Here is a 25,155-nt window from a genome sequence, read left to right on the forward strand (position 1 = left end):
TTGGAACATGAAATAATAATGCCAAAAACCAAAATGTTTGACCAAATTCAACAGAAAAAAGTCAACACAGTGGTTTGATTGTAAATGTTCTCTTCTAGAACATTCACGTACCAATGAAAACAATTTTTTGCGATACAACATAAATACAAATCTGTACATCATAATAGCGTAACTACTATTTTTTTTAAAAAACACACTTGTATTTACATCTCCACAAGGGAGAGCAGCTGAAAGATCTTCCATTTACAACTTGAACATATACATTATATATAGATGCATCACAACTTCGCCACATGTTCATACTGAACAACCTCATCCTCTGTAACGAGACACCGTTTATCACACTGTCATTCGATCCTAAATAGGACATAATGCATTATTGAGTACCTGTTAATAACGTGTGGTATTACGTATCAGTCAGTCAACATATAAATTTCACATGGACAAAAAAAAAAAAAAAAAAGGATGCACATCAGTCAAGCCAAATAAGGCCGGGTGGCTTCCGGAAAGCCATTAGGTGTCGTCAAAATAAACATACACAATATCACAGGAACACACTTTCTTTTTTTTTTAAGGTTATGTGTCCACCTTTATGGAAGCAAAGACATAAGGCATCATTGTATCCAAGTTCTGGACAAAGCCTATAAAATCCTCATCCAAGTGCTGAATAGAGTCTATAAAATCTTCAGAGATGACATCATACGGCTTTTGCCTCCTCTCGGTTGAAAGCGAGTGAGTGAGAACCCGCTCAGTCAGTTCGTTTCCGAAAATTCCTTTCCAGTGCAAGCGTTCAAACAGCACGATTCTCATGCTGGATAGGGATTGTTCAATCCACAGTGTTACAGTACTTCAACAGGATAATTCAAGAGTCACAAAGTGAAGGCAATGCAGGTTTTCTTGTTGATCTTGAGGATATGTGGAAATTATTCCGGATAGAGACATGGCACTAAACTTTGTGTTCTTCCACATATGAAAAATGACAAAACTTGGTATGCAAAATTTGGGCTATTTTTTTTTTAAAGATGGGAACTTTACAGGGGAAATAACTGGAATTTATAGAGAGGAATATGGAAAATACATTTTGGATAAAAAAATAACCCACACAATTTTATTTTACCCTGTAAATGAATATCAATTTGCCCCCATGTCTGGTTAGGACAGTCATTTTTATGCTTTGGATTAATTCGCCCAAATTCCCAGTTAACTGACAATAATTCTCCCCCCCCCCCCCCCAAAAAAAAGGTTGAATTTCCCTTATAAAGTTTCCACCACTTTTGCAACTCAACTACTAACAGCAGATATGAAACTCTTTGGTTGCCCCTGACATCTTATTGACAGTAGTACATTCGTAATGTTCATATCCCAGATTAATCATCATATGAGCCTCAGGGGTTGTGATCATAACGCCATACAAAAATATGCTTTCTTAAGAAAAACCAAGTGGCTAATATTTCCATATGGACTCCCAGTTAAGCATTTCCCCTTAAAAATATACCCTTATGGAAAAATGTGCATAATGAGCATGTGCATATTCAGTGATTAGCTTCATTAGATAGTAAAAGCCTACAAATAACCAAATCAGAATTTTGGCCAAAGCTGTGGCCTAGACTGTGTCTTTGTCTTATCTGAGGAGAGTGGTTGGTTCCGTGTCCATGGAGGGTGGATCTCGAGTCAGACGAGATGGCTTCACAAACACGCCGTGGCCTGCGGGACATCGGAAGTACACTCTCCCCTGGACAGTACCATTGTGCTTCCCTGAGGGAGGGTTAAAATACAACAATTTCAGCAATATTCAAAAAACTGGAAAATCATACTTGTCTTACTTGACTATTTTATTTTGAAGATTTTAAGAATGTTATATGGTCTTAAGTATTAGAATAAATGTAAAGGAGCAGTTTAACGTCCATTGAATTAGATTACATTTTAAATTATGTAATTAACTTTTAAAAATTTTGTTACGTTTTTTTTTTTTAAATTGTGGAGGCTGCAACAGTTTAATTGTATCAGTTCAAAGGGGAAAGATTAAAGTATTTTGACTAACTAGCAAGGCACCACTGTACTTGTGGTTAAAATCAACAGTGCCCTCTAGTGGATAGAATCTTCAAATACTTCACTATTATGCAGTACAGTAATTCCTTTGCTACACTTTCAATGAACTCACCCACTGCCAGGTCCAGTTTGACACCAACCCAGATGCCCTTGGCGAACTCCACCCCTCCGACATAGTGGACCATTCCTCGCCGTTTACCCACCCACACCATCTCCCCTGGCGCCATCCAGTCGGGGAGCTGGGCGACGGGGGTGCACTCATCCCCGCTAGAGTCGCCTGAGGGCTCCGTGCTGCTCTGGTTGGGGCTGGGACAGGGGCTCCCGTGGGGCACATCTCCCTGGGCCGGCTCGCGGATGGGAGGGTCTCCTCCTCTGAGAGGCGGGGCTTTGGACAAGGACGTAACAGCGGACGGTGACGTTGAAGAGATGGTGCAAATAACAGTGTTGGTCGAAATTGGATATTTGTGTAAAGCGGCTGAGGCGTTGTCGGAATTGTTCTTCATAATAGCAACAGAGTCACACGTTTCTGTCTTGTTCGTCGTCTTCAGTGTTGTGGTCACGTCAACAGCGTCTTGCTCCCATCCGTCTGTAAAATGATGCAAGCCCTCTTCGGCAATGGTATCATCCGCCCCTTTAAAGTCTGTGAACTCCTGACTGCAACTGAGATTGCAATTTTGAGGCGGAGGAAAAGTTCTCGGCTTGCCACGAGGAACACTGATAGGTAAGGAAGTTGGTGAGTTGAACACCTGCTGGTCTTCACTTCCAGCGGGAACTTTAATTTGCGTGTAGCCCCTTCCGGCAGGACATCCGAGAGCGTCTTGGGAATCTCTGCAGCTGAGTTGATCGGAGCTCTCGCTGGAACTGAACGGCAGGTCGGACAGCGTGGCGTTCGAGGCGCTGTGGGAAAAGTAACCGCTGGTGCAGCTACTGGCGGTGGGGCTACGAGACACCTTCCGCTCCTTCGAGTCGCCGCGGCTCTCCAGGGTGGCGTTGTAGATGTCAAAGTTTGCAAAGTCCTCGGGGATGTACGCCTGGAAGCCGCCGCCGCCGTCTCGGACGTCCACTGCAGCGTCCTCCTCGTCGGATTCCTGCAGAGGGCAGAATGTGAGTTGATGGCTAGGCACATTTTTCATCTTCACAATTAGTGGTCATGCAGTATAAAAGTAGCCTCGACACGCTAACATGATCTCTCTCACCGTCCCGTGACCGTGTGACATTCACGTGTAGCACTTACAGCAGCACCGTGTGGCAATGTGCGGCTGAGCGGTCTGCAGGTGGGGGTGGGAAGCTTGCAGTGGCCCTCGCTGCCTGCCCTGGGTCTGCGCCAGGGGCAGGGAGGGGGGAGCAGTGCAGGGTTGTCCACACATGAGCGCATGCTCTGCAGATGGGTCAGAACAACAGCACAGGACTTCACGCACGCACACAGACAAACACATTGCATGCAGGCATGGAGCTGGCCAGGTCAGTGACATAGTGGGCATGCATTTTGTAAATTTGTGCTCAAGCTGGAAAACTGCAGACAAAAAATGCATGTTGATATGAGTGGCACAAACATTCATGCGCAGGAGTGAGGATCACAACACAGGGACATTTAACTCGTTCCTTCTTGCCTCTTTTCCCAGCAGTGGGCGGGCCTCCAGGACTTTCTTCACCTTATTCTCCTCCTTGACAGGCAGCAAAGACTTGAGGAACTTGGACGGCTGAGGGGATAGAAGCTTGAAAGGACTGGAGTTGAAAAATGTAGGACTCTCTGGAAATGACCCTGATCAGAGACATTCGGTGAGACATTCACAGTTTTCGGAACATGCAGAACTTCTTGTCAAATTCTCTCGTCCGGTTTACCTGACCCTTCTTTGCGTTTGATCGGTGTACTGCAGAGAGAGCCGTTCTGAGGATTGCAGCTGTCACCATGATCACAGTTCTCCTACAAATCAATACATCGAACATATTAGCTCAACAAATGATCCCGTCTTTAAAAAAAACGACAGCTGCAAAACATGTGATCAACAAACACGGTGTTGAAGCATACCTCACATACTTTGCGGTCTTCATCCTCACAGCCAGTCAGGTCTGTTTTACTGCAGGAAGACTGGAGAGCAGGGAAATTTGTTACTCATGACACATGTCAAAACGATTAGTTCCTGAGAGGAATGTGCTCATTACATGCGGGACATTTGGTGTGCTGAGGCTTCTTCTGAGATGTCTTCCCTTAGTAGAGAGTGCTTCCTTAACTGTCACAGCCTGTGGAAAATAATATAATATAAAAAAATATAATCTATATAATATAAATTCAAATAATATAATATTCTATAATTATAGGGATGGATGGATGGATAAACAATACAGTGATAATTGTATTTTAATTACATTATTATACTGAGACATGAATTTGCCAAAATAAAAAATTACATTTTATTTGTCAAATTGACCAGAATAAATTAGTCAGAATTTAGTATCAGGTTGTGACATGGGGAATCCATATGGCTCTACTGTACCTGCCGCAGCCTCTCCAAGCTGAGGATATTCTCCACTTGCAAAACTCCCCGAGTGTATTTCTCAATGTAGGTTTCTCCATCCGGAGTCTCCTCGATGTCTGCACGAGCAGCCATGAGGGCCAATGTTTCTCTCTCCTCTGGCTCCTCTGAGGCCTGACATGAGGAACGAGGGGGTTCATTACAAGACTTTGTTGAGTGTATTTATTAGAATACGTCGAGAACATGTTGCACCTTCGGTATGTTGGAAACAATCTCGTAGATCACGCCGCAGGAGTGAAGCATATTCTTAAGCGACATTCTCCTTTTGAGACTCTGCGTGAAACTCTGAATAAGAGAAGTCAAATTGAGTGAACAAACGAAACGCTCGATGTAGTTGGGACATTCCTGACACACCAACCTGCTTGTTGTAGATGTTGACGGCGATCCTTTTGCGGAGCACCAGCTCCATTGAGGCAGGGTGGCTAAGTTGCACTGTGGTTTTCAAGATCAGGTAGATACGCTCGTGAGGAGATGTGACCCGATTGAGATGCACGGAATCGTGGATGGATGAGTCCCAGGAACACACGGCTGACACCTGAAAATAATTCAATGAAAACCTGAACGATCCACTTGAGAATGATATTTGTAAAAGTAGACGCGAATTAGCTGCGCAGTTCCATCTTTGAACACAGGGAGGCAGTAGACGCAAAGCGGTGACTCACCTCTTCCTCGCTGTGCTTGATGATGGGGAGATAGAAAAACTGGCTTCCGTGCTCCTTGGGTAGGATAGAGTTAACACCCGCAGCATGAGGACCCGTCAGCTGCTCATTCACTGTCAGATTATCAGCTAGTGGAACAAAACATATCGATATTAAAATTCTAAAATATACAATCATTCATTATATCAGCACAGTCTAATCGGCGATAATACAAAAAAGCGCAATCCGTCAGCTTGTTTTTTAGGCCTAATGTGGTGACTCCTGATTCAAATGTCAAGAATGTGTGTGACTCACCATTCAAATCAAGGAAGAGGACTGGGATATGAGCTTCCATTCCGGGAGGCGGAGTCCTACAGGCAGATGTTTGAAACACGGTTACAAAAAGGAACAAATCAAATGAATTTGACATAAATATGCTCGAATGGTATACCAGTCGGCGGGAGCTCCGGGGATTCCGCTTCCGGGCGCAGGTACGAGCACGGCGTTTCTCTCCTCGGTCAGGCCGACCCATTGCTCCACCAGACGGGCTTCCCGCTCAATGTCTTCCTCGGACTTTTCTGAATGGATTGAGACCAATCACGAGAATAAACCATAAAAACCGAATACAAATTTTCTGGGAGGTTAGAGTCTCACCATGCTTGTTAATGATCTTTTTGATTTGTTCATCGAGGTACTCCCGTCGTTTGATTAAGGCCTCAGACCATCGCTCTCTTACGCAGCTGAGATCTTCCTCCTAGAAGCAGAGATGCACCTGATTGGCTGTATCTGTTTTTTGGACCACATTTGTTAATACTGTATCACAAAAAAACACACTCAAAACCAAACCGCATCACACCTGTGATATCAGTGCACATCCCCCATGCAAAGTAGTGCCAGCCATGCAACACAAGTGTTTAGATAGCATGTAGCATGTTCTTGCAGCTCTTCAGTAGTGGCAAGCAAATTAGTGTGCAAATGTAGGCGACGGGTGGAGCTGTGTTTGGCTGCCAAAGAATGGCCGTTATGTTATTACAGTGTGTGTTTTGTTTAATAAAGCAACGGTTTTTGCTTTTTTTTTTTTTAGTCGGGAGAGGCACAGCCCTCTTCCTCCTCCCTCGTAGGCCCTCAAGCAAGGGCCTGATCGCAAACACGTGATCCTTCATGCTGCGTGTTAAGTTACAGCAGGATGAGGGTACCTGATAACTATCCGTATCGTCTTGCACCTCTCTCTGGCAGGGAAGGACACACGCTGTCAGATATGTGTGTGTGTGTGTGTGTGTGTAAGTGTGAGCTGACAGCTCAGAATTTGCGCTACGCAATGTTTTTACATCAAACAGATTTTCTCAAGTTGTGTTGCATTATAAACTCATTTACCACCAGCCCAGTTCAAATGAATCTTTGACTAGTATCGCCGTCAATGGTAGTGAACGACTTTTAATTTGACATTTTCTATTTTTGCTCTGAAATATGTTTCACGGACCTGGTAGGTGTCGAGGGGTCGCTGCAATTTGGAGGAGCGTAGAGTCACGCAGCCGATGGAGACGGACAGCATGGCCTCCACCAGCAGAGGTAGGGTGCCTGACTTTTGGACCGGCTTCACGCTGACATGAAGCCTCCTCGAGTGGCCCTGCTTGGACACGTCAACCTCAGTGTGGTGCTTCTGGCACTGGCTTTGAAAATGTGTTCTTTTTTTACATAATTACACCAGTCACAGTGTTTTGTGTTTTTTTCTCCGACCTGGCGCAGTTGGAAGACTCCTCCCGTGCTGATGTCTTTTCCAGGCTGCAGCTCCACAGCGGCGTACTCTCCCTGTTCATTGAGCTCCTGGATGGAGACCCACAGCTCGATCCTACGAGACACCTCGCTCCACCTTCATGGAACGTGCATCAAAGTGTTCAAATCCTTCCGTTTTTCTCCATGAGCGTGAATTCAACTTGTACGTACCTGTCTCGGAGCGTCTGAGTCTTGGATTCCAGAGCGTCTAACTCCCATGGAGAACGTCCGTTCCCAGCACAGCAATGGCCCCATACCTCTATTGCCAACGCTCCATCTGATATGAACTCCAGAAAGTCATCTGTCACATGTACAACATAGTCCTGCAGAAAAAAAAAAAAACAATAATAAATAAAAAGAATATAAATAAAATTAATATAATATCAATAAATAAAATATAAATAAATTAATTAAAAAAAAAAGTAAAATAATTGCTTTAGTCCAATTTAAAATATAGCACACTAGAAGACCTCTGCCAAGGCTCAAAACATTCATCACCTGCAAAATCAATGAGCGTAATTCTGCAAGCGTCTTAGCCGAGATAAAAAGAAGCTGATGGTTCTCACCTTGCAGTGGTCAAACTGGACAGTGAACTGTGCATCTGGGCTCCGAGGGGAAGGTCTGTCAGGGCTCACCATTGGGGGGGCCACTGTGGGTTCGCCATGTTCCCAAAAGGTGTACTGACAGAAAACAAAGTTGGACAGGTTGAGCGGCAGCCCCGTCGCCTCCCTGATGCGAACCTGTAACGTGAAAACACACACACACAGCATGAGACCCGACTTTTTGAATTTTCAAGAGACTCGGGTCACATAAGTCAAGGTACAGCTATACACGCAGATAAAAAATGCGGCTTCTACCCTGATAATGAGCCTCTTGGCCATGTGGACAATTTCTCCATTGGTGTCCAAGACCTCATAGCAGCCACTCTCACTGGAGTTCTCAGAGGAGTCGTCCCCACCGCAAAGGCGCTCGGGCACGGCGCCGCTGACCCGCATCAGCTCCACGTGCAGTCTGCCTGCTAACTGTGCGCACAAACGAACCTTCAGTGTAAAACAACAACAACAAAAAACACCAAGTGGATGCAATTAACTTACCTCCCCCTGCTGGCTGATGATGGGAACAGCATATTGCAGTTTGACGTCATGGAAAAGGCACTCCAGAAAAATGTTCGCCACTCCTATTAGGTTGTGGTTTTCTTGAGCGTCGTAAAATGGGTCAGAGTGTTTACCATTTGCCTTGCTGCACTGTTAATTGAATTAAACAAAATGAAATAATCAAATGTCTTTTTTTTTTTACTCTCCTGTCTTATGTTTCTTACCACTTCCTCTGAGCCTTCTCTCCAGTCTCTATAGTGATCCCTCATGTCCACCAGCTTGTTTTCCAGCTTCTCAATGGTCCACACCTGAGTTGCCCTCCCCTTCCTGCGTACCTGGATGGCCGGCTCACTCACTATGGCTCCACGCTGAATAAAAACAAACAAGTCAGATAAGGCCCCTGAGCAGACGCAACAGTTAAAATGATTGCTTGGCGTCGGCTCAGCCGGCTGACCTTGCGGTTCGCGCTAAGGTTGGCTGCGGGAATCTGAAGAGTGACTTGATAGTCGGTCAGTTTGCTCATCTCCTCTGCCAAAAAGTTGGCCTCTCGCACCAGGGTGTTAGCTTTCAGAACTTGTTCCCTGAGCCGAGAAAGACTCTGTCTGAAAAGTTCATCCCTGGCGCACACAAAGAAAAAAAAAAAAAACAGTTATCCAAAGAGATACAACTCAACTGGTTGTGTATGAGAAAACTGCTGTGTGAATTGGCAGCGTAACCAACAATGGGCAAAGAAAAATCGATGATGTGCAAAATTGGAATTTCCCCTTGGAGCACAAGGAGGCTTGGAGAAAGGCAGGACACATGCAGTAGAATGCTGCTTGGTGGTTTGACCTAACCAGAACGTTGAGCTTCACTTTTTAAGAGGCGGTTATCTTCACTTCATGAGGGCAGCCGTAATTTGGCATTACTCACTCCTTTAAACACTGTCTTGCAGTATCCTCAAGTTTTAGGTTGGGATAGAACCTCGTATTATGGGATAACGCTGTTTGGGGGAAAAACTAGCATAGCGGAAACCGACTGTCCTACTTAGAAATGCAATAGATGGAATTCTGTATTGAGTAGCAAGTGATGAAAAAACAAATATTGACGCTTTTGAATGAGCTCATCGTGTGTCACCAACCGTTCCTCCGTCCACAGTTGCAGCTTTCCGTGCGGTGTGTGCGTCTGGAACGTGAGGCGCTCACTGTTGCTGCGGTGGTGCTGTTGCGTTTTCTCGGGAGAAAGTTGTTGCCGAAGAGATTCCAGCTCCCGCTCGTACATCAACCTTTGTTCTTCCAGAGCCGTGCGCTTTTCTTCCAGGTACTGCTTCTCCAAAACCTGGACCACATTCTGCATGGGGTCTAGAAAACCACACGCAATGCTTGAGTCTTGTTTACAATTTATAGCAGAAGCTACAGGAATTTCTTGGAATTACAATACAGACCATATCAAAAGTCTACACACCCCTGTTAACATATATAGTATATAAATAAAAGATATGAAGAAGCTGCAGGAAATTCTTGGAAGAACTCAAATGAATTAGAAGTCAGACGATATCAAAAGTCTACACACCCCGGGTAAAATATAAATATATAAATATAACATATGGAATTCTTTGGTTACTATGTGCTGGCGACAGAAATGTACCGAGAGCTGAAAATAATTACCATTGTTTCCCAGAGTCTTCATTATGACTTCCATTTGGGCAAACTCATAGCTGTAGTCCTGCTCAGAAGATGCTTCACTGGCGGTCTCCACATCCACCTCCACAAAGCTGTCCCTGGGAGAGGCCCTTTCCAGCTCCTTCAAACGGTCCCGCCGTTTTCGTTTTGGCAAATTGATCCTGTGACAGATTCCATTTTTAGCCTTCCAACTCATCCTATTGGGTTCCAAGTCAAAATGCGGCGCACCTAAAAAAATGGTTGTTGCCCCATAAGATCCGATCTCCGTGCCAAAGATGAACCAAAGAATCGATCATTGTTCCATTCACACAGGTACTGCGGAGAAAACGTCAAGTCGGATTATTATCTGCATCCTTTCTTGAACAATTCATTTGCGTCTAGAGGGGGGGAAAAAAACATGCTCGTGCTTTGAAAGCAGAGAACTCAAATTCCTCGACAATGAGCTCATGTGAAGCTTCAACGGACAAAGTCGTCGTCGTTTTTTTTACTGCAGCTCACCGGGCGTTCCCTATGGGCATCAAGGTGACATCACCATCCGGGCACAGTTCCAGTACACAATGCAGCGGCTGGATCCCGATCCCAAACAGCTGGATGTCCTGAGAAGTGTCAGCGCCGACATGTGTGCGCTCCTACACACAGGTGGAAGACATATTAAAAGAGGCCTGAAAGGAATTATCTTCGCCTCCCCCATGTTTGGCCTAATTTATTGTGACAAAATGAGGAAACAAGACTGCGCCTGCAAGGATTCAACCGGGGGGAAAGAAAAAAAAAAAAGTGAGTGGGCGCTGTTAGACAAACATTTCCTTTTTTTCAAAGGATGTACAAACGAGTCCATTTCACATTGGAGTGGTCATTCCACATTGAAACGGCAGAAGCTAGACAAAGGCCTGTTGTTGGTGCTTGCTCACACGCCTACAAGTCTGTCTTGCAGGATCAGCTCTGTTTACAATACTTTTATCACATTACAAATAGGATTCCCTGGCTTTTGAGGTATTTCTGACTTTGGTAGGAAAAAAAAAATCACCTATGAACCCATGCCAACATTTTTGCTACAACTGAACAAATAAAAAGACCTCCGTCTGTAAAATGAGTACCTTCAGATAGTAAACGAGCAGCTCATTTAAGGCAGGATCGGCGTTCAGGTTGACCAGGAAACATTTGTCTTCGCCCACTTTAATTCCGGATGTTTCCAGAGAGATGCCCATGCTCTCCAGTTGCTTTTGGCGCTCCTGTAAAAACACAGTATGACTTCCCTGTGAGCAAAGTGGATTTATTTCATGAATATTATGTGGTGTTTATATATATATATACACACTGTGGCAATCTCCTCGGTCTTCCTCAGTTTCTCCTCCCAAGTGACGGTCATCTCCATGATGAGTTTCTCAGATTCGTGCAGTTTCTCCTTCAGTTCAGGAGCCTTCAAGGACTTGCGAGCAGATCCGGATCACGTTAGGGTCAAGTGACCATGCAAGGTTCTGCTGGTTTCAAAATCTCACCTCAGCCTGAGACAGCTGCACTTTGAGCTTCTCCACCTCCTCTCGGAGCTCTCGGATGATGCGAGCGTTGGGGTCTTCGTTCACGACGGCGTGGTTGACGATCCTCTTGGCTCGATCGGCGTAACGCAGAGTGGAAAGAGTTTCTTCGTAGTTGTCTGCCGCGGGACTCACTGTGGCGATCATTGCCGTCTTGCTGTTCCCACCCAGGTTATCCTAAAGAGAAAAATACCTACTGTAAATTTATACTGACAGACAATAATAATAATTAATGTGGGCTACAAACCTTGAGCAGCCAGGTGAGGACTGAGTCTCTATAAGGCACAAATTTGGCCTTGCCTTTTCCTGGAGACTGATCAGCCAGCGCAGAAATCACACAACCTAACGTGGTCAAGGACCTACAACCAAACATAAACAAAAAAATAAGAACATTAATAAATAAATCAATAAATAAATGATTTTAGCTTCTCCAGGGACGACAACCACATTTTTTAATGATGTGTCCGATGCACGTTGGCTTTTAATTTCCGAATATACCCACTTGTTGATGTTGCTTCCTTCTTTTAGTCGCTCGCCAGCAGCTCCCGTCTTGGACACCCGTTCACTTCCTGCCAGGTCAACTAGACTCATCTTGCTCACCTTCTCCCCGGAATTCTGATAATAAAGCCAATTCATTGCGAGGTGAATACATTTGTGGAACACTTTGTGTCTTAATGCAGAGTCAAAAAGACTCACCCCGGATTGTAGATCGTATAATGTTTGTGTGACGATAATACTGAAGACGGCGTGAGATCGGCTGCTTTCCTCATTCATGTTGGTGGCTGCCACCGTGCGAGATTTGTTCCCTTCCGACATGAGCACTGCAATGTCCTAAAGTCAAGGAAGACAAACGAGAGATACGTTTTTTTTTTTTTTAAACCACATATGACATCACGCATAGGTCATTTTTTTTATATTTGAAACTGATAGTGTTGAGTTGCAAATTGTTTACCCTAGTTGCTGATTATTGTCGAAATACTGGCAACAGTTTTACATTTCATAATTTTTACAGTTTGAAAGCTTGGAGGAAATTTCCGTGGATTTGAGGAAAAATGTGCAAACAGATCCTTTTGAGAACAATAAAAGGCAGCCAACGTTCACATGCACTTTAGCGAGACGGAGCTCTAGGAAATCCAGTGTGTTGATATCAGGCAAACATGGCGCACAGAAATAGGGTGGGGATTTTTAAACTTAATTAAGAAAAGCCCCGCCAATGCTTGGCATACAATCCACCCCGAAAAACCACACGGGTGCATTCCACATTCACATTATATGTGTCATTAGGAGCTCATGAGAATTAAAACCACATTGTTAAGCTCAGTGCTATTTGGCTGCAAACAATTCGTGTTTGACGCTATAAATGATTTTTTTTTTTTTTTGCATTTGTGAAATTTGAGTGGATTTTGTTCAGTCGTACAAGACAAGGGTATACCTCAAAGTTGGTCACGGCCAGCTGAGACAAACCATCCACGTATGGACCCAAGACTTTGTGCTCACGAACCTTCAGGGACTGTCGGCTCCTTAAAAGAGAAACGGTCTGGTGAGTAAAAGGAGTGTAAATGCCTCTCATGGCACCGAGCACATTTCATTTCCACATTCTTTAAAGTCGCCCTTTTTGTGGCTTTTATGGCAATTTGGAGTGCTGACACCATCAGTTTTACCTCAAGCATAAAATGGGATTGAAGGACAGAGAAGGACAGCTTGGGTGGAGTGTCTGCTCATTCATCTAGCGCAAAATTACACAACCAAAAGAGCATTTAAGACACATGAGAATTGTTTTCAAATGTTGTATTTAAATCAACACCTATTGCTGAAGAAGGAGGAACTTTTCATCAAGATTCAGGATGTCATCTGGATACAATAAAATAATAACATCATGCATAATGACAATAATAATAAAAAATAATGATGTATGATAAGAGAAGGACATGTCTGAACTTTCAGTATATATGGGAGTTTAAACATTGAATTGAAATTGTTGCCAGATGCGCATTCTGGAGGAGATCCGGAGGAAACATGACTTCACATTTAGAAGCTGATGTTAAAAACACATTTCTCTCTTAACTGACAAGATTTGGCTGGGAACAACATCCTGTTGAAAGAATGGCCGTATAAATATAGGTTGACGTGACATAAAAAAAAATCTAAACAGTGAAGGATTGAGATAAAAACTGTCAAAATGTTTTTCACAGTTGTTCACTTGTTTCTAATTAAGTTCATTTTGTGTAATAGCTAGCTAGCTACACCGCTAGCTATCTATTGGGCAATGCTAGCTAGCTATTGCCCAATGAGAATAGCTTTTGGCTCTTTGAAAGCATAAACAATATTGTTTCCCCATTGGACCTGAATACATTGTTCCCACAAGAGTGCCTCACTTTTCAGTTTAGAACTTGTATGAAATATAAAAAATGTTTCTCCTTTAGGGCTGCCTGCTAGTTGTTGAAGAGAAATCCAATAGCTCAGTAGGTCACTCAATCCAACTCAGTGTACTCCGGTTAACAGTTACCAGGTTTCCTCTTTCCATTAAGGTGACCTATCTTCCACCCGCTGCAAGTGTGTTTTTATTTTTGTTTGAACAGTCAGTCAGCTAGTGATGACATGCACTTTGATTTAATTTTCAACATCTTCTTTGGGGAGAATCTTAATGTTTACATTCTTAACCGAGCCTCAGATGTTAGGAACGAAGAGGGGCCTTTTTCTACTCATCTTGGAAAGAAAAGATATATTTTCTAAAGCATTTTGGCTACACATAAACAATATTTTATGTCAATGAAAATAACATTTTTGGGTAACAGGTCAGTGGTTGGACAATTTCTTGAATTCAGCCCAATCATCGGAATTTGCAAATGCGTTATTGATTTATTCAACCAATTTACTGCAGACTGGAAATGACTATTTTGCAAAACCAAAGTCATTTTGAAAAGTGGACACGCCGTATTTTAACTTGATCCATCCATCACCTGCACTTTCAAAAATTACTATGCCACTCCAACACCTCCATTCAAACTACGGGAAAGTCCGTCTTTTCATCCTGAATGGAGACACATTTGTGAGACAAGTCACAACAATGGCAGCGGCTTGAAGACCCGTGTAAATAGTAAACCAATCAACTGCGGGAAATGGCCAAAGCTTCCTACTTGGCTCCGTCACAGTCCTGAGTCAGGCCCAAGTGGGAGCAGCAGTCAGCGAGGTCACTGCTCACGCTGGAGTCGGAATGAATCAGGAAAAATGACAAATTTTGTGCAAGCAGCTGTGTGTGTGTGTCACCGCAAGTCCAAAGCATTAGCTCATTGGCTTCACCGAGCAGATTTAGGTCACATGTGTGTTTACTATGAGAGAAAAAGCACAAGACCACCCATCAGACTCACCCTTTGGGATCGAGGAGGTCGCGGACCTTCTCATTGTAGATTTCCATGTAAGACACTTCCACTTTAAAAGTGTGGCCCCCGTTGGACTCTTGGTGGACCCTCTCGAACAGCGTGCAGCACAGTCGAGGGATCAAACCCGGCTGCTCCCCGTTTCCCATCATGGAAAATGATTTGCCAGAACCTATAAAAACAACAAAAGTGCTTTAAATGTATTTGCATCTGACAAGACGTTCAGGCTGATATGATCATAAAATAAAATCTCTGAAGGCAGATTTAATCGATTTTTTTCCCCCCCAAAGGTTTTGACTTGAACCAAAACAAGAATAGCTTTGTTTTTCCCCTAATCGGATTCGCTTTATTTCCCGAGATATGAAACAAACTTTGGAACGGTTTTCCCCCTCCAGGTCATTTTCTTGCAACAGTCCAACTCAAAAAGAAACAATATTTTCTTTCTAATGACACTATTCTGAATAATTCCACATTTTTAGAATTACCTGTTTGTCCATAGGCAAATATGCAGGCATTATATCCCTGGAATGCATTTTCAAGTATTCCCTCTCCAAGGCACTTGAACACCACCTCTTGACCTTTTGGACAAAGACTCAGTTACCATGGCGATTAGTGTAAACAGATAATCATTGCTTTTCATTTGTGGGCAAATGACAACAGTTAACGAGAACTCGAAACACAAATCCAGTGAGCGCTTGCTGCCTGGTCATGTCGAAAGTATTTGTCTGTGCCGCGCAGTCTCTTGTGTCGTGCTACTTCTAAATAGAACAGCTGTTTAATAAGCTAAATAAAGCCTCGGCTGCGCCAGCTTCAGGCCGTGCCCCGAGTGGTCATATTGTCCTCTCCGTGTGTATATGACATCTCCATCACAAAACCGAGTGGCGAGCAAAAGAGCCACAATCCTAATGAAAAATGTTCCGCTTGCACAAATGAACCAATTTTCTTGCGTGAAATGTTGCGTAAAGCATTCATTAGCGATATGAATAGTAGTATCTGATTAAATATGCGCAAGGACATGAATTAGAGTGCTAGAAAAATAATGCTCATGTAAATATAAACACTTTCATATTGTTCCCACTGCCAAGGAGGTTGTTTATATTTTTGTTAGTTGGCAGTAGAGGAGTGAGGCATTTCATTTGTTTCAAAGATGGATAAAGTGTTCGATTTGTTTATGTTTGTGCGAAATGTAGCTTAAATTATTATTTTTCTAATTGTAATGTGAAGCCTAGTAGGATGGTGCCTTATAATTATAAGGCATTATTATTATTATTATTATTTATATATATACATATATTATTATATTAATTAATTATTATTATGATTATATTTAAGTTTTTTGAATACAGCACAAGGACATTTGACTCCCAAAGCGCTTGCAGCCAAATTCTTGAAATGCAATGCATGTTTGAAGCTCTCTAGGGAGGAGTGAAGACTTATCACGTGTGACTCACCGGCATATTTGGGAACGTTGGACTCATCCATGGACCAGAAACAGTGGTCAAAGGCGAACACCTGCGGAGAAGACAGCGAAGAGATCACCGACACATTTTCCACACCTGTCCGAGCGTTTACACTCCGACACGACTTGATCCTGCTTCCATAACGGGCGCCAAATCAAGCTTATTGTGCCGTGCCATGCGAGTAAATCAGCGGGATAGAGCATGTCTGCGAGACTAAGATACAGACAAACTGAGCTTATTGTTCAAAGTAATGCTCATTAAGACGCTCTGTACAAATCCACTGTTCGCGCTTTTGTCATAGTGGCTGCGGCTAAATGAATTCATAAATCAGGGTCAGCGCTCCCCCAAGAAATTCCAGCACTCAGTGACCCTTGTCTCCAAGGAAACGGGGCCCGAGCGCTTCCCGGCGGTGCATGCTGGCTCGCAGCCCTCGCTGCTGCCTTTCACAACACAGAATTGAGCAGAAGAAACGCTTTGCTTTGTATCCTAGAGGCACCTGCATGAGCTAGCTCTGGACTAATGACACAGAGAGATGCTCTCCACGAGGAAATAAGCTCTTTTAGCATAAACCCGTCCGTGTGTGTGTTGACAGAACGTTCAAATAGCTCGTTATTGTCTCCGTAAAATCACATTAAAAGATCGTGCTGCTGTTACAAATTGCTGTCCAAGCACCTCCCTTCCCTAAGTTCTTACTAATCATGATAGGGGCTATTTACTGAGAAGCTTCTGCTTTTGCACAGTCAGCATGAGTGAATGCTTTGAAAACAAAACCTGTTCTTGTGACTTCCGTCAAATGAGTTTGCAAGGAACAAAAAGTGCCATCATTCTCAATTAGAGCTGCTTTGCTAGCTATGGCTGAGCAGACTCCTCTGGACTGTGGCTCCATAAAAAAAATGTTCTTGATTGGACAATAGAGTCTTTTCAAGTCTCCCGCAGGGGTTAGCTTCACTTCCGCTACCTGTTTTTGCACTTGCACTTGCAATCAGGGATAATCAAAGTGGCCCAGCGTGTGGCGAAATAAGACGTCAGCCCAACGCTAACAACCGAGCCATCCGACAATAACATTACAATCGGACCAGGAAGCAAATAGTTCAAGAAACCCACCTGCTGAGGTCGGAAGATGCTAATCGAGGCAGAAGAGCTAGCAAGACTGTCTCGCTAACTAGCCAAAGGCAACAGAGCAACCATTTCTTATCTTGTCCATTTGACAACAAAATAAAAATTATACTACTCCGTATAAAAACCGCCATTAAAAAACATTTTTATTTGAAAATATGAATCTTGGCTGTTTATAGCCGACAATGCTAATGCTAGCAAATGTCTCATCATCGAGATCCAATTTCTACCTTGGTTTTACCACAACCAAAACCAGCAAAAAATTGAAGTTTCTTTTAGAGAACGATGAGCATTTTAATAAAACATCTGATCCCGCCTTATGCATAATTCCGAGTAATCCGACAAAAGTGTTAAAAACTGTATATTGGACTACAACATTGTTGAAACACTAAAAGTAAAATTAGCAGACACGCGCTGGGTTTAGTGTCAGGGTAAATTCAGGTTACAGGCCCGAGAGAGCCAGTCCCCCCGGGACCCCGTCAACGAGTGTACTCGACACAAAAGACGATCCTCAATGTACGAACCATCCCGAGCCGGTCAAGCTCAGCAGTGAGGCGTCAAGGGGAAGAAGTGGGGGGTGCGCTTGCAACAATGCAGCTTTCAATGCGCGCGCACACACTAGCCCAGTGTCCACGCACATCCTGCTCTCATTGTAGCCCCTTTGTGGGTGCTCAGCACATCTTAAAGCGCTGACACGTTCACACGGACATCTATCCGGCGCCTGCTGACCAACCCAGAGACTAAAACGCCCTCAATCACCGCCTTTGTGTAAAGACATGCGCAGGATGCTTCTCACATCCTCAAGGAAACCATTTTCAGCATCTCTGATATGTCACGCGATCATTAGAAGAACACAGGCGTAGGGTAACATACCTTCGATTGTTTCCTGCTGAAATCCATCAGGAGGAGTCCGAGGTGGGGAACAAACAGAAGACAAAAAAGAGCAGTTAGGAATATTGAGCTTAAATGCTAAACACAAATGAAATATTCCTGGATGTCGCCAGGAAACTTGAGCGTGTGTATACACTAAATCAGTTTTTGCTTCTGTTCACTTCCAAGTAGCACTTCCTGCTGGTCACTGCTGTGATTGGGTTCAGGAGTAGGCCAGTGGAACGAAGCGAGGCAAGAGATTTAGCATTCATCGTCCCACTGACTCTGTTGAGTAAATAGATCTTCTGCCTGTGGACTTAACAAAGAGGCCAAGTTGGGGATGGCTGCACTCAGCATACCCGGATGCCGGAACTAAGGACAAAAAGTTTGACTCGAGTTATGTTGGATTACATTTTTGAACCGCAGGTCCACCCAGACCACAGGATGATGAAATTAGTCAAAACAACAACCGTCCATTAAAGCGACATGAAATAAAACAGCTTCTACTCTTTTGGGACACATTGTTGCAAAAGTCATTCTGTGGGAATTTTGAGGAACATTTTCCTCCTGGGTGTACAATATAAACGGCCACATGTGGTATGTGGAGAATCCCGAGCGAGACAATAGAGAGAATTGTATTCCATCTTGCTATATATAGGTTTTGTTAACACAATTACTTCCTCGCTAAAGACAAACGCAGACTTCATTCATGACATACATTATTTCTTTTTCGCAGCTGCTTCGATCACTTTAAGAGCCTCCCAACGTAAATTCCGGCACTCCTCAGCCTCCCAATATAATCTTTTAATCTCACCAGATATTTGTCTCCATCTTAACAATGTGCAAGAAATCACTTTTGTGATCATATTTATTATTGTTAAAAATGCATTTCAGTGGCAGTCTCGGCGACTCGGTCACAAAGCTCGGACGGTGCAACCTCGAGGCCATTTGCTTGAAACTTAGCGTGTATGACATGTTGAGGTTGGAGGGCTTATGTTGCGGTTCAGCACACACGAGGCTAACGCTGCTGGTTTTGTGCGCTTCATTGTACTTCGTGTGAAGTGTGTCGCCGTGGCCGCACGTTGGCTCCCGGCCTTCCAGCCAGCCGTTCCATGATAAGACATCCGGAAAATTTCTCAGCATGGCTGGAAGACAGTAACAATTCACCCGACCCCCTCTAAAGCAAGGTTATCGGCCATATTGTTAAATCTCAAGTAGAAGATATCTCCCTTGAGACTGACTTTGGGGGATTTTTTTTTTTCAATTATTTTCCATTACGAGCTGGTATGCATGATTGGTTGACGTCTTCTGTCGAGTTTTAGATTACTGTATGCTCCCCAAATAAAAATTATGAAGGGTGGGAGTGCCCGCAGCGGGATCCCCCCATGGCTATGGAACAGGATTAAGGCCACTGGGTCATTATGTTGTCAGAAAAATGTCCTCTTCCAGCCCAGCGGGAAACAAACACACAAGATTACATACAGAATGCATCATCCAGCAATACCGCATTTAATCATAAAATATTTTAAAAAAGCCTCTCATAGGAATTTATGGTCACGGACGAGAACAATACACTTGACCATCGTCCAATTTCCCAAATAGAGCTTCCACAAGAGCAGATGTGGTAGCTCCAAATTTACAAATTAAGTAATTTCAGATAAACAGTCTAATGAGATAATCCTCCTTCACACACAGAAAGAGTCTCACACAAACAAAGAGAGTCAAATTCCGTCTGATTGCTACATCTCGAGCCCTCCAAACCATTTAACCTCAATTTAACCACACATAAGACTCTTTCCCCTACTCGCCTGTCAACGTGTTTCAGACAATTACAAGTCATAAGAGATTTGAGCCAAACACAACGTAGTGTGTCAGTTTTGGGTTACAGCAGATTGCGCTGCTCTGGAGCCCAGGCTAACATTTCAAATATTCCCCTAGTATGCTTAGAACGAATCAAGCTGGTCGCTCCCACCCACTCAAAGTAGGAGATCACCTTGCTGCACAGACTTAGAAAAAATAATACACTGAGTCTTGTGTGGGATTGTTAAAAAAAAAAAGAAAATTCCATGAAGTAGGCAAGAAGGACACTCAATAGAGCAGACAAGGCTGAAATATCAACAACGCGAAATGTAAATGTTTACTCCTTAACAGGGTTGCTGGAAATAACAATTTATTTAAAAATAGAATGTGGTCAATTATGCATAATTAATCATTGTCGAAACATCTTAAAGCAACCAGCGGAGGCGCTGTTTATCCAATTGCAACAACCAAAGAAGAACAATATGTGAGCTATGAAAAGTTGAGTTACATCCACTCTGACCTTAGCTTTGACCCCACTCCCTTGGGCATCATTAATTTATTCGGTATGACACTGGCATTTAAATAGGTTCCACAGAGAATATTTTCCATCCCATTATAGGAATAAAGAGTTTAAAATGGGTCATGAGCAGATAGGGGATGCTGGAAGGTTGTTTGGATGTAGCCTATTCCGCCACAATTGCTTCAAAATTAAACAAAGAGCATGAACTATAAAGTTCGTGTGAATTATTTTGCACTTAAGAGAAAAACATGCATCATTTATATTTTACAAGTCTGCTAACTCCTGCATGTCTCGGCAACAGTTGTTGCTCGGCAACAACTCTGCAAACACGCGGCCGAGACAAACGACCAGCCTTGTGAGTCAAAGTTCCGACATAAAAGCCAAGCTCAGACTGTCAAAAACAGTCTTAATGAGGAGCAATGCGCCGGATGCTCCTGTTGGGGAATTTTCCTTCGCACATGCCAACAACGCAGATGAAGCAGTTCGGCTCCAATCGTGTCCTCCCAGGCATTTGTGACGCTGCAGTGACAAGGTAGGTCCGCGGGCCTAGCATACTGAATGATACGCCGCCCCAGAAGCATTAAATCACTTTCACAGGGTTGGTCAATCTGTTCATTTCGATTGCAACTCTCCTTCCCAAAAGATATTAAGTGACATTTACTATCGGGACACACCTCTTTTGACCCTGCCTACTTGTAGATGTCACATGTTTGAATAGGTTTAGCGTGTGGCCGCTACGGACAAAAGGTCACAAAAGGAACAAGATGGCAGAGAAACACACAACTAAAGACATTATTGCTGTCACGATAGATTTATTCGCCGCTAAAGACCGGAAGCCTTTTTGAGACCGAAATTGTTGTGTAAATTCCTTAACATAAAGCGAGAGAATTCTTAGGTCTTGTTGCAAGAGAAACCACATCTGAGCCTGATGAGCCACAGATGCAACAAAGATGGACGCCGCCATCTTTTCTCCATTCTGTGAAAACAATGGGACAGCCTTTGAACAAACAGGCCTTTTGTGATTTGGACTACCGAGTCAATTTATGTGACCTGCGTGTTTGATAAATGTATTACTAAGCTAGGAAGATCTCCGAACATCTTTCTACATGGAAATGTTGATGAGTGGAGACAATCATATCTAGACAAAGGGAACATTCCTGAGGGCAGTCACCGGACAAGGCAGCTTGTCATTTTAGAAAGGCGTGTTTTGAAAAGCCAGAGAGATGCTCAAATGATACTAAAAAGAGAGAATGTTCGGTATATGTTTGAATACATTGACATTTTATTGATAAAGACAATGGTGTGGGTTTAGCATTTGGTAATTTAGCATTTGACATGATGGAAATGATTATTATTAAAATCTTTAAGCTCTTTTTTCAAATTTGGTCATGTGACATTCACAAGTTGAGCCGTGATTGGTCGATACCTGAGCCCTGAGTATGTGATGTCATTTTACGTCGACAGCAAGTGGCAAAATGTTTTTTTTTTTAAAGGTGTTAATTGTACATAAAAATAATGAAGTTAAATTCATTTTAGACAAAATACTAATGTTTTACGGCTGAAAATGTCTAAATGAGTTTGGTATTCTATCAAGGCTTAACAGTTTAACCTGTCAAGCTAACCGCTACATAAACATCTGGGGGCTGTTATCATTTTTGAAGATGGGAAACACACATTCAAGTTTGATCATATCTCCCTTTCAGAAGATATTTATAAGTCTTGGCGGCTTTGTATTCAGTTGTGTTGGCAGGCAGGTTGGAACATGACGAATTGTGATACGGGCCCCCCTCTCGAGGGGTATTTCCTTGTCATGATGCCCCTCCACTCATCTCCACCACAGACAGCAGCCTCAGGTGTTTCTCTGCCTCTCCATCCCCCATTAAGCCATTGTGTCGACAGAACACAAGCATTCCCATGTCAAATATGCGACGTGGTGCCAGCATAACGTGCAGATGAAAGGTGAGAAAGACCATTAGGAATTTAGGGGAAACTTAACCTGCAGCTTAGTGATCACGAGTGTTACCATAATACAGTGAAGTGTAAAGAATGAAGCTCAACCATCAAAGCAAATCCCTCATATGCTTCCAAATTCTCATTTGCTGTGTGGTCCGTCTGTGGAAAACAGGATTTCCAATTTTTGACGCGTCATGAGATCATCTGAATCCCAAACTTAATTCCACTTCTATATTTTTAGAAACACAAAAATCCATCCGTACGTCTTTTTCTCTCTGTTCCCATGGGAGAGACAAAGTTCCCATGACTAAATCCCCCTGCAGCCATATTTGATAGCCACTAAAACTGACACTTCTCCAGCACACAGCAACAGGTGTCCTCAAAACATGGCTGCAACGGGAGCAAAAAGCTTTTCTCGCAGTTCCACCATCAGCAAGAGAGAAAATTATATGCCTTGGCAAAACCACTGTAGTCTAAACACAAGGAGCCAAATCACCAGCAGCAAGGCTGCTTACTTCGTGTCAAGTCAAAATACATGCAGCAAGGTTGGGCAACACAATTTTACATGATTTGTCACACTGGACATCAAATCTTAAGTTGGTGTTCCAAATATGATAAAGTCGCAAGAAATAAGAAGCAGTTTCTCACCAACATCTGTTAAACGTGGCAAAATGTGCACTTACGTCAATCTTAAATGGACAGTCCTTTTATTTAGCCATTTTCAGCAGTAAAAAGTTAAGATTTTGTCAAAAATTAATTTGATCAAGATTGACCAATCACAGCTCATCTGCTTTCTGTTTGGACATGTGACATTCTCCGGGTGAGCCGTGATTGGTTGCTACATGAGCCCTCAGCACATGATGTCATTTACAGTCAACAGCAAATGGCAAAATACACTTTTAAAGATATTAAATGTTCATGAAATGTTATCAAATTAACTGATGAAAATATAAAAAATCCCTTTTAAAATTTCCCACTATACTCCACCAATGGTAAATCAAAACGACTTAATGTGACAGCTACAATACATCCACTTAAACGACATCTTAAGCAGCATTATAATGATGTCACACTTTGTTTGCTTTCATAAAGTCTGAGTGTGATCCATAATATTTTACAGCTTCTATTCCTGACATTAAGTGCCCCGTCCTCTACTCCAATGCTGAGCACTGTCGTGTTACCCGGCACCCTTCGCTTAAATTAGCTCATCGGCAAAACCTTGAGAGATTCATCGGCTAGGTTCAAATGCATCACAATTGTTGGCTATTGGAAACTTAACATCAATGAGACAACATATCAAGTTGCACATACATTGGACTTCATCACTTCCTTAGCAATTTTTCAAACTGAATTTAACGTGACAATTGCAATGCACAACTCGCAACTTGCTTTGGTGGCAGGAAAATGATTTATTTAAATGTATTCCTATTCTACTCATTTGCTGTAAAAGGTCACAATATTGTCTTATATACTTGATTCATGTGAGAATGTGAACCAATTTGTTTTTTGCTGTAAAAGGTCACAATATTGTGTGAAAGTGTGAACCAATTTGTTTTTTAAAACAGGTTGACAAGTACATATTCACAGAATGGCTAAGATTCCATTCCAGAAGCTCAAAACTTTGAGGCAGATGTGCTAACAACCACTAGTGTTATGACGACACGGTACAACATCATATGACGAAGTTTTGTTATTGCATACTGCACGACAAGCTCGGTGAAAGTTATTTGTGCACTTGCACTTGGGGTCAGACGTTTACATAACACCCCGGGAGCCCCACGGTGCTTCAAATATTTGGTGACACTCAAAACCAAGCACAGTAATCCAAACTGTAAAAGATTTTGCAGGGTGGGCAACCACAATTCAAATAAAATCCAGTTGGAGTGATGATATTTAAACAACACTATGGAATTGTTTTATTCTTTTTTTACCTGTTGTCTCCTTTTGCATTGGAGGGTGGCGCGTACAGAACCGTCTGGTTGTCCTCCATGTCCACCACGCATTTTGTGTTCAGCTCAATTTCTGTACGAAGACGTTTGTTTTGGAAAACAAAGCAGACAACGGGGTGTGAAATACGACTTCATTTAATTCCCTTAAAACTCCACAAGACGACCCAAGTGACGCTCTTTGAAAAGGGATGAAAAGTTAGCGGATTTTACAACACACTTAAAAAAAAAAAATTAAAAAAAAAGACTTACCTCTCCGGTTCATGGGCCGAACTCTTACGGCAACTTTTACTTTAGTATCCGACATTTTTGCCTACTTTTCGCTTTTTTCTCAGCGGGGGAAAGTCTCCAGACAACAAGTCCGAATCTGTACCGTGGCAAAAGGCGACAGATTGCGACTCAAATCGCCCCTAAAGCGTTCGCGCGTCAAAAAGAAACGTCAGGAAAGCGTCCATGCTTGTCCTTTATATCCATTCGGTTTGATTTTTAGATCGAAATCCAGAGCTCGACTCCGCTTCCATACAGCATCCCCACCGCCATCTTCCTCCACCGACCGTCCGGGAGCTCGACTGCTCTGCTCTGTTGTGCTCTCCTCTGGCAGGCTGTGGAGGCTGCACCAAAGCACCAAAAGAGGGGCAAACCATTTTTTTGCACTGCACGAAACAGGGGCGAGCCCGCCCGCCCGCCGCTCATTAGACGAGGGCCAGACAGACATGTGATGGAGAGTGGTTATTTTTCACACAGCCGTGAAATTTCATTTTCACCCAATAAATGCTTTTACTCACCGACATTTAGACACGAGCTCCACAGTGGTGAACAACCGATGGTTTGT

General features: G+C 43.1%; 1 protein-coding gene and 1 long non-coding RNA gene across 6 annotated transcripts; one reads left to right on the forward strand and one right to left on the reverse strand.

The window, feature by feature from the left end:
• Window positions 1-562: 562 nt before the first annotated feature.
• On the reverse strand, window positions 563-24,920 carry kif13a (kinesin family member 13A). Of its 5 annotated transcripts, none has more exons than XM_037274152.1 (40): window positions 24,576-24,919; window positions 24,309-24,399; window positions 18,108-18,120; window positions 16,110-16,170; window positions 15,144-15,236; window positions 14,650-14,830; window positions 12,714-12,801; window positions 11,978-12,112; window positions 11,784-11,896; window positions 11,529-11,640; window positions 11,246-11,458; window positions 11,065-11,175; window positions 10,844-10,978; window positions 10,248-10,378; window positions 9,978-10,064; window positions 9,735-9,910; window positions 9,209-9,428; window positions 8,543-8,705; window positions 8,313-8,456; window positions 8,089-8,238; window positions 7,852-8,016; window positions 7,561-7,734; window positions 7,166-7,317; window positions 6,959-7,091; window positions 6,702-6,848; window positions 6,418-6,450; window positions 5,876-5,975; window positions 5,673-5,799; window positions 5,537-5,592; window positions 5,246-5,370; window positions 4,942-5,118; window positions 4,776-4,868; window positions 4,545-4,697; window positions 4,213-4,290; window positions 4,079-4,138; window positions 3,892-3,973; window positions 3,660-3,811; window positions 3,284-3,427; window positions 2,162-3,137; window positions 563-1,755 (listed from the first exon to the last, which is right to left on the reverse strand). In XM_037274152.1, exons 1-40 carry the CDS (start codon window positions 24,628-24,630, stop codon window positions 1,622-1,624), a joined length of 5,733 nt encoding a protein of 1,910 aa, XP_037130047.1. In that variant the 5' UTR covers window positions 24,631-24,919; the 3' UTR covers window positions 563-1,621. The 5 variants fall into 5 exon arrangements, with proteins under 5 accessions (XP_037130047.1, XP_037130045.1, XP_037130050.1 ...); XM_037274150.1 differs by having other exon boundaries at window positions 18,108-18,123; XM_037274155.1 differs by lacking the exon at window positions 6,418-6,450 and having other exon boundaries at window positions 24,576-24,920.
• Window positions 5,592-7,170, forward strand: LOC119136332. Its single transcript, XR_005100704.1, has 3 exons — window positions 5,592-5,712; window positions 6,709-6,790; window positions 6,968-7,170. It is a non-coding gene; the product is annotated as an uncharacterized LOC119136332 (long non-coding RNA).
• Window positions 24,921-25,155: the final 235 nt, after the last annotated feature.

This window comes from Syngnathus acus, chromosome 16, assembly GCF_901709675.1.
Source record: "Syngnathus acus chromosome 16, fSynAcu1.2, whole genome shotgun sequence".
NCBI lineage: Eukaryota > Metazoa > Chordata > Actinopteri > Syngnathiformes > Syngnathidae > Syngnathus > Syngnathus acus.